We start from the raw sequence: 17,411 nt of genomic DNA, 5'->3' as shown, positions 1-17,411 counted from the left end.
ATCTCATGTTTATATAAAGTAATTATAGAATTAAAATTACTAAAAGATTCGGACAACACCGTTCAATCGTATTTTGACCTGATCATCCAGACCTTGCATGTCTTCTCTAGGTGCTAGTAATCTGGATGATCTAGACTATGTTATTGTCGTTTCGAACTTTTTTGTTTTCCGAGGCAAGAAATGTCAATCTGTTATGCGAAAAACAACATTTTTCAAGAACACGCAACTTTGACGTCTATTGGAAATATTAACGGTCAGAATCACGATAATTCACGATCTTTCCAACAAGAAAAACAATATTTTTTCATAGATTTGGTACCGGACAAAAATGTTTGGCTCAAATGAGATTGTTCCAGACCTTTGCCGAAATTGTACCGGACACTTATTTCAAGCCTTGATTTGTTTAATATATTATTTTTTGATATAAATCAAGATTTGAATCAAGGATTTTAATCACTTCATTTAAATCAGCCAATCGTGAAATTAAACAAAATGCAGCACAAGGATTATAATATATTTTGGCTGTTAACATGACATAAAGTTGCATTATCTACAGTAGGAATTAACATACATCATCATACAAGTCAAAATCATGAACATTTATACACTACTGTGATTCACAGAAGGAGGAATCGGTTGTGGAAACAGTAATCTTGGTCTACTGACTAGTCTGTCGAATCTTCTTCATTTCTGACTTTCCCACACAACTTTAAAAATCTTGCTCTGTTGGAAAAATGGAAAAAAGGCAATAGACAAATAAAAGATATATAGATGTTCATACCTTTCAGGAATAGATATGTCTTGAAAAGTAGAAGTATCAGCTATATCACCATCTAGATATAGAGACCAACTATAAGATGTATATAAGAAACAGATATGATGCCAAAATCCATCATTAACATGGAGTTCTCCTTGTTGAGACTGACTGTCTAGAGATACAGTATAATCAGATGATGATAGCACCAGAATTGGTTTAGCTCTGAAACAATAATATTATCATTCAAAATGATGACTGTCAAAGGTTAGTCATTTCAAAAATTTTGGAGGTGTGAAGATATTTTTTTGGGCATTACATAAAACTTACAAATATTGTTCAGTAAAGGTAATGACACAAACATTGTTATAGGTTTTAATATCAATTAGAACTTTTAATTATATTTATTTAAGAGTTGAAATACATTAAAGAATTTATGCATATCAACGCATGCACTGTATGAGTACAAATAATATCACTTATCCTCTGAAATGTGATTAATCTTGTGTCATTGAAAACACATACTAGGTCAGTTTCCATAGTAAAAAGTTCAAAAGAAGTTAACTAACCCTGTGACGTATATTAAGTTAAAATAAGTACCATTTCCCTTCAAATCAGCAAATCTAACCCAGAAACATAGAGTGATATTACTATGTATTATATCTATATCGTTAGGCTGACAAATAGAACCATTAACTCCATGGAATAGTAAATCGTAATCATCAGTTTTCTCTGAAAAAAAACAAGCAGAAAACAATTACTAATTGAAAGTTAGTTCAAAGAAGATGTTTAACTCCTTTTCCGTTTCCATTTGCTATGCTGAGATAAAAGCAAGCATGTACATTAAATGCAAATTCATGGATCATGTAATCACCTCATTACAGTAATAAAAAAGATAGCTTGCCAGGCAAGGTAACATACACCCACTACCAGCTGTCAGAAATGATGACAAAATTTTTAGTGGCTTAATAATGAATTTTCAAATATTATTATTACCAATTTCGAACTTGATTGGGATCTCATCAATACATACATGCATACCCAGTTTCATGAAGATTGGATAAAAACTGTAGTCTCTATCATGCCTACAAGGCAAATTTGACACGTTTTTACTAAATCAAGGGTAATAACTCTGAAACCGTTCTTCAGATTATTACCAATTTCGAACTTGTCCGAGATCTCATCAATATATACATGCACACCAAGTTTCATCAAGATTGTGAAGAAATGTGAACGGACGGACCGATCGACGGACGGACAGGGGCGACAGCAATATATGTCCACATTTCCATGTGGGGGTATAAAAAGTAGTATTAATTTCCAATACATTTGATTTCAGTATCATATGTATAACAACATTTTTTGATTGGCAGTTCTGCTATGTATCAGTACCTTTTCCACAGTCATCACCAGTATAATATGGTGTACATTGACAAGTTATATCTCTCCACCCATCTTTACATGTAGCATTATTTAAACATGTATTATTGTATATACAATCATCTATATTGAATTCACATTGATGACCTTCATATTCCTCTAGACATTGACAACTATAGTTTCCTATTAAATCAGTACAACTGCCACCATTCTTACATGGTTGTAGATAACAATCATCTATATTATTATCACAGGTTTTACCATCATATCCTGTAACAAATATCAATGTCAAATATCATATGGACAAGCAATGTTTAAAATGTATTGGGGACACTGATAGCAACAATTTGTACCATACTAATTTTCAATCAGATGTCTGTGGTTCCTGCAATTCCATTCAAAGTGTCAATAATCGCAAACTATGCTTTATCATAAGGCCCATAGCGATTAGTTATGTCATCAAACAATTAGTCTGATTAAAATTGAAATGGTGCAAATTGATGTATCAGTGTCCTTTCTGAAAACCTCTTCACAACACCTTTAGGATATCCAAACAAAGATCAGATGGTGCGTTAAATTTTTATGTGATTTTACATATGTAGTTTGAACTTGAATCACACTTTTTTTTTATGGTGGCTTATCTGGAATTCTTTTTCTAAATTTTTTATCAACATCAAAGCATGTCCTAATGCTCAATTTAAAATTTTAGAACCTAACACTATTTTGAGTTCTTGATTTTGTAAGCACCTTTCCACATGCTTTTCTTGCACTTACCTTCTGTACAATTACATGAGAAATCATTGATAAGATCATCACAAGTAGCATTATTAAAACAGGGTTGACTTGTACAGTCATCAATATTAATATCACATAGTGTACCATTCCATCCAGCTTCACATCTGATGGTAAAAAAAGATAGTCTAATAAAAGAAACATACAAGATACTGTAAATTTATTTCTTATGTTTGCACTCAATTTCATTGATTTGAGATATCCTGACATCACTCACCGAACTACAGTGTTTTAAACTGTAGGGACATTGATTCAAGATTGGATGATCCACAAAATGGATGAAAAATGATCTACAAGAAATATTACTAATTACACAGTATATACATGTAGAAATAATAAGACAAAATAAATTGCTTAACTGATAAAACAAATTAAACAACACTTGCAAGAAAAATACACCTATGCTTATGAATTTTGCATATTTTGTGGATTGAAGCATTTGAACAAAGAAGAACCACATCTTGACAAACATATATGAATCATTGTTTCACAGTGAAATTATTAGTTATCTTACCTGCAAGTGAATCCATTGATCAAGTCTGAACATTTAGCATCATTCTTACAAGGGTTGGGATCACATTCATTGATGTTAATTTCACAATTTCTACCTTTGAAACCATCAGCACAATTACATGTATAGTTATTAATATCATCAAAACAGATTCCATTATGTAAACAAGGTTTATCTAAACAATCATCTATTTGTACCTATAAAGAAAGTTATTTTTGCATAAATGTGAATTGATCACATAGACAAATTTTGTTTTTACCTGGAGTCTGACCCTTGTTATTTGGAGAGTTGAAATTGAGGAACATGGTTGATCCAAACTTAAAGATATTGAATTGGTTAAATGTGTCACTATATTCCCTTGGCATATAATATAATGATTGGAACCCTCACTTGACATGAACATTGATGATATTTCTCAATTAACTCTAGCACCCAAAGATTGAATCTCAGTGTTTACTTTATTTATATCAAGTTATATTACACAAAGGAAACAATAAAAAAGAAACTAACTGAACATGTAGAGCCAGTGTAATCTGGTAGACAGGTACATCTATAAGCATTATCTATTGATGTACAGGTAGCATTATTATAACATGGTTCTGTTACACACTGGTCTATCTTATTCTCACATAGATCACCTACAAACACAAGTTATATCAATTATCATAGTGGATTTTTATTTCAATACTACCCTGATCATATCAGACATCAAAAACACTTTAAACTGCGCTTGAATGTTAAAAACCTATCACTAAAAAAAAACAAACATAACAAGTTGACATACATATAACTGTAATTATCAAATCTTAGGTAGGGTATTGGTCAATAAGTAAAGCATCTCATTGGATCCAGTCAAAGAATCAATTTTATGTTTTTAAATTTCATCAAACAAATGAACAATTATGATCACTCCTGTTACTGTATTGATTGTAAGAACATGAGCATGCAAGTATGAATAACTATATCTTGTTATTCTGAGTTACTTTTCCTGCTCTTAATTACTCTTGTATTCTGGCAGTATTTATGCCAAAAGACAAGATAATAGCCAAAGCCAAGGCAGGGTTTTTTAAATGTAAATCTTTACCTGTCCAATATGGTAAACAAACACATTGATAGTTGTTTATACCATCAACACAATAATCTGTACCAGCAATATTACATCTAGATTGTAAACAGTCATCAATATTGACATCACAGTTCTTACCAGTAAAACCTACAATAAATCAAATAACTGTGATATCACTGTTATTACCAGTAAAATCTACAATAAATCAAATAACTGTGATATCACTGTTATTACCAGTAAAATCTACAATAAATCAAATAGCTGTGATATCACAGTTCTTACCAGTAAAACCTACAATAAATCAAACAGCTGTGATATCACTGTTATTGCCAGTAAAACCTACAATAAATCAAATAACTGTGATATCACTGTTATTATCAGTAAAATCTACAATAAATCAAATAGCTGTGATATCACTGTTATTACCAGTAAAATCTACAATAAATCAAATAGCTGTGATATCACAGTTCTTACCAGTAAAACCTACAATAAATCAAATAACTGTGATATCACTGTTATTATCAGTAAAATCTACAATAAATCAAATAGCTGTGATATCACTGTTATTATCAGTAAAATCTAGAATAAATCAAATAGCTGTGATATCACTGTTATTGCCAGTAAAACCTACAATAAATCAAATAACTGTGATATCACTGTTATTACCAGTAAAATCTACAATAAATCAAATAGCTGTGATATCACAGTTCTTACCAGTAAAACCTACAATAAATCAAATAGCTGTGATATCACTGTTATTACCAGTAAAACCTACAATAAATCATATAGCTGTGATATCACTGTTATTATCAGTAAAACCTAGAATAAATCAAATAGCTGTGATATCACTGTTATTATCAGTAAAAGCTAGAATAAATCAAATAGCTGTGATATCACAGTTATCAGAAAAACCTAGAATAAATCAAATAGCTGTGATATCACTGTTATAACCAGTAAAAGCTAGAATAAATCAAATAGCTCTGATATCACTGTTATTATCAGTAAAACTTAGAATAAATCAAATAGCTGTGATATCACTGTTATTATCAGTAAAACCTAGAATAAATCAAATAGATGTGATATCACTGTTATTATCAGTAAAATCTAGAATAAATCAAATAGCTGTGATATCACTGTTATAACCAGTAAAAGCTAGAATAAATTAAATAGCTGTGATATCACAGTTATCAGAAAAACCTAGAATAAATCAAATAGCTGTGATACCACAGTTCTTACCAGTAAAACCTACAATAAATCACTTCCTAAAGTGGCATTTAGTAATTGGACAATAAATAACTGGACACAATTTTAAGGATAACAATTACTTTAATAAATAACTTGCGACGTTTTGACAAAGGTACAATTTTATGGATAACAAGTACAATTTTCTCCTTTCATCATAATGCTTAAACTGAACCCAGATGTTTTTAAAATGTAATATATAACTTAAATTGTTCAAGTGATCAAAATTGAATATAACAATTGTTTTCAGTAAAAAATATAATTTACCTGATGGACATGAACAGTTATAATAATTAATATTATCTGAACATGTTGCTTGATTTAAACATGGCTGGTTTTCACATTCATCTATTTCATTTTGACATAATATACCTTCATAACCAGGCTATAAACAAAAATGACAGTAGTTAACTATTATTTTCTAAATATCTTGTTTTGAAATTATTTATAATGGTACTGTTTTAATACTGTTATAATCACAGCAGTTGGGCACTTTTAAACACTTTAATTCCAAATAAATATTTCCTGTTATAAACACAGGAGCAAGCTGCGAATTATTTGAGGTAATTTGCCTAAACATTCCCTCAAACATATCAAAAGGAAGAACACATTGCTACATTTGACAAGCATCAAGATTTTTGAATGTACATTCTAAAGACAAAGTAAAGTACTATAAACTTACCTTACATGTACAAGTAAAACCATTAGGTTTATCAGTACATATACTATTATGTTCACAAGGACTTGAATAACAATATGATACCATAGTTTCACACCTTGTACCAGTAAACCCTATAAAAATACAATATCATACATAGACTGAATGTAACAATATCTAAGCTGTCAAAACCGCTGATACACAACAAAATATTTATCTCTATTGTTTGTGTTTGTTTGTGTACATTCCATAAAGAAAAAATACAAACTAACTGTTTTTATTACAGTAAAATATGAAGCAATATGGTAATTCTTACCTTCAGCACAAGTACAATCAAAGCCATTTATGAAATCATTACACGTTCCTCCATTTAAACAACTACAATCACAGCAATCATCAATATTTTTTTCACAATGTGTTCCTGTAAATCCTGTATCCTATAATAATTTAAATGATTATATTATTAAAGATAACCATATCATCTAGAGTTTTACTTGCAAGTCTAGTTTAAATTTGAATTTGTTTGTAACATTATTGTGTTTAATCTGAACATTATTGAGATAATGAAGACAGGCAATGTCACATGTTGTGAAACACCTCACTTGGTAGATGTGCTAATGAAAATTACATGGATGCAGAAATATGTAACAAAGTAACTCTTAATTAGTCAATTATATACCAAATTTATAGACATTAAAGCCATCATAAATCCTGTAAAAACTCTTAAACCTACTGAACAGTCACATATATAATCATCTAATAGATCTTTACAAATTCCACCATGTAAACATAGTACATTGTTTTCAACACATTCATTGATTTCACTTGTACACCTAATAATAAAAAATAACATAATTTTTTCTCACTTTGATGAATTAGGAAGGCATATGCCTGGAAAAAAACTACAGATAGAATCTGTTTAAAAGCAAGTAACATATAAAAATGTCAAATGTTGGGAGTTTAAAGAAATATTGAGTTAAGAATTACAATAACACCCTTGACTTGAAAACAGAGTGAACTAATTCTACAAAATGCTATGGATAGCTGAAATTGAGCTTGATCAGCACAAGAAACAGATATATTCACCCTTTCTAAATTCTAACATTCTAGATCATTTTAAATATGTTATTATGTACCTATCTCCTTGGTAACCATTAAAACATTGACAAGATAAAACACCATGTTTCTGTACACAGACACCATGTTCACAATAATCATGAGTACATAGATCTATTTCTGTCTCACAGTTCTTACCAGTATAACCTGGAATTATATCATCAAATATAGAACCATTGCATTCTTCAATTCACTTACTTCACAAGGAATAAGAAATTAGGATAGATAAAATAAAGTAATTTAATGTTGTTTTCCACTGTGAATAAGTTCTGTTTATGGAACGCCACATTCAAGATTATTCTAAGAAATATGTAATGCCTTACAAGCTCAAAGTCTCAAAGCTTTTTGGTTCCAGCAAATTGATTAAAATACATATCTAGATGTTTTGTTTTGAATCTTTTCTGCAGGTTTTACTTGGCATCTTTGATCTGACAAAGTTCTCTTCAGATCATAAGTTGAATTGCCCATTATTAAAACAAGGACAAAGAGTAGGCAGACAACACAATCCAATGTTCTAAAAATGAATCCAAATTCTCATTCAAGTCAGATTGACTTGCTCATCTACACAAGAATTTATATCATAAGTTGAATTAACCTAAGAGAAAATAAGATACATACCAGATTGACATGTACATTGAAATGAATTTATTCCATCTTGACACGTTGCATTGTTTAAACATGGCTGACTAAAACAGTCATCAATATTACTATTACATGTATCACCTACAAATTAAATAATAAAAAACCCATGTAATTACATCAAATACTGGGTTTGTTAGCACTACTTTCTTTTTATCGGTATACTGTATTTTCATTTCCTCTTCGCCCAGGTCCTGTTTCCTGGAATCTTACATTGAGAAATAACAAAAGTGATCTTAAGATTATGTGTGAAGCAGGACCCAAACCTCAATGATACTCTAATGCTGTTGCAATATATCTTTTATAGTGTCAATTTCTTCACTCCTTAAAGAATAGCATTTTAAGGTGAAAACTCACCAGTAAATCCTTTAGCACAGGAACAAGTGTAATATCTAAATTTATTAATACAAGTAGCACCATTTTTACACACATTGTTTTCACATTGATCTAACTCTGTGAAATATCATAAAGAAAAACTATAGTCAGTAACATGTAACATACAGGCAGAAATTCAATGACAAAGATTCATATAGATAAACATAAAAACTGTAGTAAAGATATCATATGAACATGATGGACGTTGACACATCCAGGACTTTGAAAGATTTTTTTGAAATTATATGATGAAAGATCCAAATTTTTTCAAATGATGTCCATCTGGATTTTGATAGATGTTGTTAACAAAAAAAGTATAGAGATATATTCTAGCTGAAGAAAATTTCTAACCAAGTGTCTAAACTTAGTGACTGTGACCTATAAACTTGAAAAGAATATAAATAGCAATTTTGGACTCACCAATACAATCTTTTAGACTAGTACTACCAGTAGATGTGGTAACAGTAGTATTAGGACATTCGGTACATACTATAGAACTAATATTACTAGTGTAGAAATGATATGGACAAGGTTGACAGGGTTCTAATCCTGTATAATTATAATAACCAACACCACATCTCTCTAAAATATATCATAATCAGTAAAAACACAAATATAGAAAGCATCTGTACTGAGAATAACACAGAAACAGCCAACCTTAATCTAGATTCTTTGAATTGCTGTGTCAAACAATAATTATAAAACCTTATAAGTCTCTTAAGATCAACAGAAATCTGTATTACATTTCTTTCAAATTTCAAAATGGAAAAAAGGATAGTCAGGAACAATAGATTTGTGGCTGTATCCTAAATCAAAATCTTTCAATGTTCAAAGTTAAAATAATTCAAAAGGATAGGAACATCTAGTTTTATAAAATGCTTCATCTTTTAAACTCATGTGACATTATCAAAAAACACAAAAAACACTCTGAGATACCTTTACAATGAGAAGAAGAAGTTGAACCGATATCAACTGTAGTAAAATTTGTAGGACATGCTGTACAGGTTGTAGAGCCAGTGGTAGATTGGTAGAAACCAAATGAACACTGATTACAAGGAAACAAACCATTGATAGAGTATTCTCCTTCTTTACATTTCACTGAAATATAGAAATTATCTCTAGAGATACAATTCGGTTAGCTTTGGAATCATGATGAAAAAAACTTTCATACCTCTATTGTTGTTAAGTGTTACATGCTTTTATTCTTTTCTAACAATTTTAAAACTCTATAGTATTCTGTATATCAATTTTGTTTAAAATATAGCTTGCCAGGCAAGGTAACATACGCCCACAGATAGCTTTGATTGTAAGTATTATGAAATTCGATATATTTACCATCTTCATAATGACATAGACATACAAAATCAAAATCAAAAGAATCTAAGAATGTAAAGAATTGTAGCCTGTAGAGTGAGCACAAGTTGCACAATATAGCTAATAGAGTAAAACGTCAGGTCAGACAGGATATTTCCGTGAAAAATTATCCGATCATCACAAAAATCAATAGGGATCATCTTCATAATAACATTGGCACACAAAATCAAAATCAAAAGAATCCGTAAAGAACTGTATCCTGTAGAGTGAGCACGAATTGCACAATATAGCCAATAGAGTAAAACGTCAAGTCAGACACGATATTTCGGTGAAAAATTATCCGATCATCACGAAAATCAATAGGGATCATCTTCATAATGATATTGACACACAAAAAAAAAATCAAAAGAATCCGTATAGAATTGTAGCCTGTAGAGTGAGCACGAGCCAAATGTGAACGGACGGACAGACGGACCGACGGATGGGCTGACGGGGTGATTACAATATACGCCATCTTACGTGTGGGCGTATAAAAATGAATCATGAATCAATATTTAGTACAGTTCATGTATGAATTTCTTTTAGAAAGAAGTAACATATAAAAGTTCATTTCATTGAGAATACACTGATACATCTTCAATTTTATTATGATAAGTTTATGTTTCATTTCTCCTTGAGAATACACAATAGTTATGTACCAATTCCAAACTGAGTAATGTTTTGTTATTAATACAGTTATTATGGTATGTTGAGGAATTTTGACATATTTTTCTTTTTGATTTACACTTATAGAAACATCAGCATCATCAACATGAGTTCTATGATAATATTAACAATGATTACTTACAAATACATTCAGAACTATTTTTGGAATGAACTGATTCAGTTGATGTATTGTCTGTACATTGTTTACAAGATGTTTGTGCTACTTCATCCTGATACCATCCCACTGGACAATTCATACATTTATTCACGTTTTCATCTTTATATGTTCCTTTTGTACAAGCCACTAAAAATTAATATAAAATAAAAACAGTATGACTTGAGAAAACAAAATTCTATAAATTTCTAGCAGATTTTAGATTATAAATGGCTAAATTAACTAGAATATCAAAAGTCAAAAAAGTGATTTACATTTAGTTGCTTATCTTGATTTTGAACTGGTGTATTAAAAAAAGGAAATAACTTCATCAACTAAATTTAGTTAGCATTAAAATATATTTTTGCTTACAGCAATAGTTGTTCTTAAAGATGTGACCATCTGGACATTTATCACCATGTACAGCATCAGCAGGGGGTAATAGAGTTGAGTTACCACAAGATTCAGTGGACACAACAAAATCTGTCGAGTTATTGATCATTTCTATGATCTTCAAACCACAAGATTTAGCAATAGTTGGTGATGTATTGCCAGAGTTTGAAATTGCAATATTTACATACATCTTTAACCTAATCTGAAATATTAAAAAATATTTTATCAGAAATAAGTTAATGTTGGTTAGCAATAGTTAGCAATTGCCAGAGTGTAATATCTCTTTATGTACAGTAGAAACTGTATTAAGAGATCAATCATGGGAATAATCCAAATCAGTCTCTTAAGGATGGTGGTCTCTAAGAAGAGTATTGGGTGAGAATAAGCGCTAAATCACTAAAATTGATTTAAAATATTGGCTATATTATCCATTTAGATTAGACTTCCTCAAAACTTTAGACTGGTATGGTTAATCAACAAGACAGTTTAATATTACAATTAATCATTGATGATTAGAAATTGTTGATAAACTATAATCCCTTTTCATCTCACCTGTATGTAAAATCAAGTGATGAGAAAAAGAGTCCCTTAATTGACTTATTTTAATTTGAAGGGAATGTAAATACATGGTAATTGGTTGTTTATCAGTAGTTAATGATATTGAAAAGTTGTACTTAATTGTGATCACAGCCGTTTTTACATTTACTGAGTTATACAATGTGTTCTAATTCAATTATTGTAAACTAAGCCTTCAAGTGTATAAATTCTGTCTAGATCTAAATATATTAGAAACTTACATGAACCTGTGATCCCAATGAACTGTTGATGTAAACAGTAATGTTTAAATCATTATTAGAACAACTTTTATTGATGGATTTCTTCAGTTCATCAAATATATCATGTAAAGTAGAATTCCAGCATCCACCATGACCATCATAGGTAAAGTTGAATGCTAGCATTAATTCATAGCTGGGGTAGATTTGTTCTGAAATAGAAATTATTTTCATGTAGATCAGATTACATCTTACTAACAGTCTAAAAAGAGGAATCATAGCCAGATATCCACAGAAATATTAAAAAAAATGTACACAGTATGTTCATATATCAAGTATCAAATATATTTAGTGGAGTGATACAGTAATTATATTATTTAACAGTTTTTAATATCATATATATAATACTCTAAAGCAACACATACCTGTACAATCAGGAACATAATTATGTGGACTCCAATTGCCCCCATAAATACAGATATATTGGTTTGGTTTATTAACAGCAAAATCATATCCAGGAGCACATCTAACATTACAACTATACCCTGTAGCATTAACACCACCAATATTACCACTACATGCTTTATCACCGTTAGTTGGTGTTTCTAAACTCCAATCAGGACAACTCTTAGCTGCAATTAGTTCATATGCAATTTAAGCATTATTTACAAAAATATTATGGAATATAAGAGTAAGAAAATGCCATGAAAATTAAAAGGCCAAAAAAACAGCAGATATAGCACCAATTAACGGCTATTAGGCCTACTCATATCATTCTGTTTTTTGCACTACTATTGTCAAGATATCTCTTTACTTAAAAAAATACAGGTTTTTGCAATAGTGAAGTCAAAATTTTTCTATACAATATATGATTCTATAACAATCACTAGTATGAAATATTCAACCTTAAGTCATACACTTCTTTTAAAATCTTTAGGGTGATACTGAATAATATTGAGTATGAGCTATTGACTGTGTTTTTGAAAACTTGTTTTAGCTCGTGAAAACTCTAGATGGCAAATATTCAATCTTCAGGGCAGTACTGAATAATAAAACCATGTTTTTAAGAACGAGGTCAAAAAGATAAAGTTTTGTCAAAATCCGTCAAGAATTGTGTCTTGTAGAATGTTTACGAGCAATTGTGGATGGACCGATGGATGGATGGACAGACTGACGGACGGACTGACACTGGTGATAGCAATATAAAAACCTCTTTCTTTAATTGCTTAAACTTACATTGTGCTTGATATTTAAAATAGCAGGTAGAATTTAAGTTATTATTATCAATTACTATAGCTTTTACTGTAATAACATCCATCATATTGATAGTAGTATTTGGTGCTGGTTGATATTTAACATGTGATATACCACTATAATCACTAGCTGTTATATTAACATCACTATAATCTAAAGCAACACTTATATCATCACCATCATAGTATACTGTATGTATATATTCTGGACATTGAACCCTTGGTGGTGTTGCATCTGAAATGTATATTAATTGGTTAGAAATGTAGCAGATTTCAACCAAAAATCAACAGTCAATCTCTTTATTTGTTAAAGTGAGAGTATAAACCAATACACAAAGATTATTTACCATTTTATCAAAACTGTGTTTAGTCCCATGATCAAGAATATAATGCAATGTTAAATTTAAGGTTTAGAACTACAAGATAGTAAGAATAACTCACCTATCAAATATATCTGTTTCTTACAAACTGCCTCATTACCAGCATCATCAGTAGCAATAACATATAGTACTGATATCTACAATATAAATTAAATTATTGGAAATAATAAAACATTTAATTTTCTCGATATAAAAAATCACATGATCAATTGTATTCATGGTAACCATGCTATATCAATCAAGGTCATTAAAATCAATCTTTAAGAATATTTCGATTTTGATTTTTCAGAATAATGAATGTTTCAGAGATAGTGCCTTCATAGGGTTTTCTACTAACATGTCAAGACTCCTTAACTGGAGCGGGTTGGAGATATTTGTCTCAGACTCGAATCTTGAGTAAAATTCAGTGTGTTTATTCAAGATTATCGTGTCACCAACAGAATTTAAAATATCAAACAAGTTTGGAAAGTTTGACAAGGTGGAAAACGACCGACTGGAGATTTTTGTCTCCTCGTGTACCCGTGCCAATCGTTGAAACTCAAGACAAGACTTGACCAAGTTTCCGACCAAGACCGCTTGTGTGACCACACCTAAGTAGACAATTGGAGATTTGATTGTATTTTCATAATCACAAATAACAAATCTGTTAAGGCTGCCATTTCTGTACCACTGAAGAGAACTGTATAAAAGTGACTTACTGGTATATCTCTAAAGGTATATGGTAATCTAAAATCAGAAGGTATAAAATGAATAGCTGGTAAATAGCCTGAATTATCATGTATTTGAGGTAAACTGACATTGACAGGTACTGGTCCATGTTCACCTAGACTGAACATTAACAATGGCACACAATTTCTCATCTCAGGTTTCATGGTATCTGAAACATAAGAGTTTTACTGGTAATACAATACTACAAAATATCATAATATCAAATCTGTATGATATGCATGTTGCTAAAGCTGTGTAGATGATATAAATCTTCAAAGGACACCCTAGATTAACAACTATTTTCCTTTTCCTTAACTGATAATTTAGACTTTTTAAATACAACAAATATCAATTGAATACTTACCAAGACATTGTGGAACAGATGAATTCCAATATGGTTTATTATTATTGAATATGACAGGTACTGATCTTTTTCCTCTCCCTTTAACTTCTGAAATTACATAAGAAACATCAACAAGAATTCAGACAGTTACTGGCAGATCCGCCCCAATTGTGAACTTGTGACTCAATTCCAAAGTGCTTCTTACCAGAGATTTGTAGGTGACCATAAGACTTTGAAACTCTTATCCATTTTAAATCTAATTTAAGATAACAATAGCTTAAAAAACAAACCAGAGTCAAAATAATCAGACACAAAAACATTACTTACTTTTAGTGTCAACCTTTTTATTGCAGGTTAAAGTAAGACTGTTAAAAACATATCCTGAGTTACACTTCCATTTTGTTGCAGGTTCTACAGAATCTGTAGATAATTTTTGACACTTTTGCTTTAAGTTTGCCAATAAAAGTCTAGCATGTGTTGCTATGGTAACATCAATATCATTAGTTATTTTATTATAACATTCAACTGTATCATTCTGTTTACTATCAACACTTTTTAACACAATTGGGAATTTCACTGTCACCTGAAATATGATACACAACAGATTCAATTTTCATATTTGTAACTGTTAGAGCTGATTGATATTGGTCCAAGTGGACATCATGATATTAAGCATTAATATATGGTTTTATCCCAATATTTCCTATTGTGGGCAAAGTCCCAGTTTGTTATCGATGCTTATTTACCGCTCGATTTTCATAGAATTTTTTTGCATTGTATTGCATAAACGTAACGTCATACTATTGCACATTCAATTATGCAAATTTGCTATATTGTTTGCAAGTTATAATAGCAAAGCCTCTCTAGCACTGTACTAAAACGTTTGCTATGAAGTCAATCGATCTGAAATTTATATGGGAAAATATTGTCATGTTGATAAACACAAATGTGTTTTCAGAAGTTTTGCATCATATCCAGTTTTTGCAAAAATTGCCTTCAAAGTCAGTTTTGCAACTTTTTACTTTTCAAAGCTACGCCTAAAAACACATATGCATATCATTATAAATGTTATTCAAAGTAAAATGAGCGAAAAAAATTTGACCGGAAGCGTCAATAAAACCGCCATTTTGATTAGCGTAATATTTCTTAAAATCGATATTTCTCTCTCATTTCTTATCAAATTTGCATGTTTTTAAGGTCATTGGAAACTTAAGACTTTTGTCAACAATTCTCTGCAAGCCAAATTTTGAATTTTGATTTTGCTTTTTTTTCATTCTTTAATGAAAATTTTCTAATTTGTTCAATATTTGAGGCTTTTTATCTCGTGACCTTGAAGTCTTATGACTTTGAGTTTTATATGGCTTAATGTCCCCGACAATACCTATCCGATGGTATTTTCATTTTTTGTTTCCGACTATAACTTCTGAAGTTATGGGCGTTTGAAAATAGCGAAATTTTCTTTCAAAGAGCTCTAGCAACCATTCTATTAATGTTATAACCATAATTTTTACAGAAACGTAATCTACGCATCGAGAGCTTTCCAGTGATATATAACATGCATATCTTACATGCAAATTCAAAACCCCATTCACTTAACATGAGGCTATTATTGTACAATCCCTGTAAACAACCTGTTGACACTTGTTAGAACTAATTAAAATCAAAAAGTCTATGTTCATTTTAAAGAAACCTTCCCTTATATATTTGTTTAATATGTATTATGTGCAGTTATGGTATATAAATAAGCCCTAGGGTAGATTGAACACTGTTATAAGGTAAGTTGAGCTTACAGCTTGAGCTTACATTAAAGGGATACCCCCACTTAATTTACCAACTTTCTTTTTTATTATCCGATTTTCATCAAACTTGGAATGTATGGGTATAATCAAATTCTAAATTTGATGGAATAATCGAATTTGAGTAGTGCGCATGCGCATTGCCAACTTTCCTATTTCTTATCCGAATTTCTTCAAACTTGGTATGTATGTGTATAATCAAATTCTAAATTGATGGATATATCGACTTTGAGTACTGCGCATGCGCGTTGCCAACTTTCTTATTTATTATCCGATTTTCATCAAACTTGGTATGTATGTGTATAATCAAATTCTAAATTTGATGGAATTATCGAATTTGCGTTGTGCGCATGCGCATTACCAACTTTCTTATTCATTATCCGATTTTCATCAAACTTGGTATGTATGTGTATAATCAAATTCTAAATTTGATGGAATTATCGAATTTGCGTAGTGCGCATGCGCATTACCAACTTTCTTATTCATTATCCGATTTTCATCAAACTTGGTATGTATGTGTATAATCAAATTCTAAATTTGATGGAATTATCGAATTTGCGTAGTGCGCATGCGCATTACCAACTTTCTTATTCATTATCCGAATTTCACCAAACTTGGTATGTATGTGTATAATCAAATTCTAAATTTGATGGAAATATTGAATTTTTGTTGTAAGCATGCGCATTACAAAATTTCTTATTTATTATCTGAATTTGGCCAAACTTGGTATGTATGTGTATAATCAAACTCTAAATTTGATGGAAATATTGAATTTTTGTTTTGCGCATGCGCATTGCCAACTTTCTTATTTCTTATCCGAATTTCACCAAACTTGGTATGTATGTGTATAATTCAATTCTAAATTTGATGGAAATATTGAATTTTTGTTGTGAGCATGCGCATTACCAACTTTATTATTTCTTATCCGGATTTCATCAAACTTAGTCTTTATCAATTGACAAATATTCTTTTATTCCTAGTAAATATACTTTAAACTCCAGGCAATTTTGGATATTTGCATTTAGAGATGCAGAAAGGTATTTACATAAAGTAATTGCA

General features: G+C 30.4%; 1 protein-coding gene across 1 annotated transcript; it reads right to left on the bottom strand.

Annotated features, from left to right (window-relative positions):
- Positions 1–2,132: 2,132 nt before the first annotated feature.
- On the bottom strand, positions 2,133–8,615 carry LOTGIDRAFT_119346 (hypothetical protein; the record flags this gene model as incomplete). Its single annotated transcript, XM_009057831.1, has 12 exons — positions 2,133–2,404; positions 2,909–3,033; positions 3,441–3,634; positions 3,948–4,075; positions 4,522–4,650; positions 6,013–6,130; positions 6,428–6,537; positions 6,720–6,840; positions 7,137–7,236; positions 7,540–7,666; positions 8,138–8,242; positions 8,516–8,615. Coding segments are annotated over 12 exons (1,629 nt in total), but the record flags the coding sequence as incomplete, so codon positions are not given.
- Positions 8,616–17,411: the final 8,796 nt, after the last annotated feature.

The sequence above is a fragment of the Lottia gigantea genome (genome assembly GCF_000327385.1).
Source record: "Lottia gigantea unplaced genomic scaffold LOTGIsca_31, whole genome shotgun sequence".
In the NCBI taxonomy this organism is placed as follows: domain Eukaryota; kingdom Metazoa; phylum Mollusca; class Gastropoda; family Lottiidae; genus Lottia; species Lottia gigantea.
Note: the sequence above shows the minus strand (reverse complement) of the source record. Positions and strands in the feature narration are given on the sequence as shown.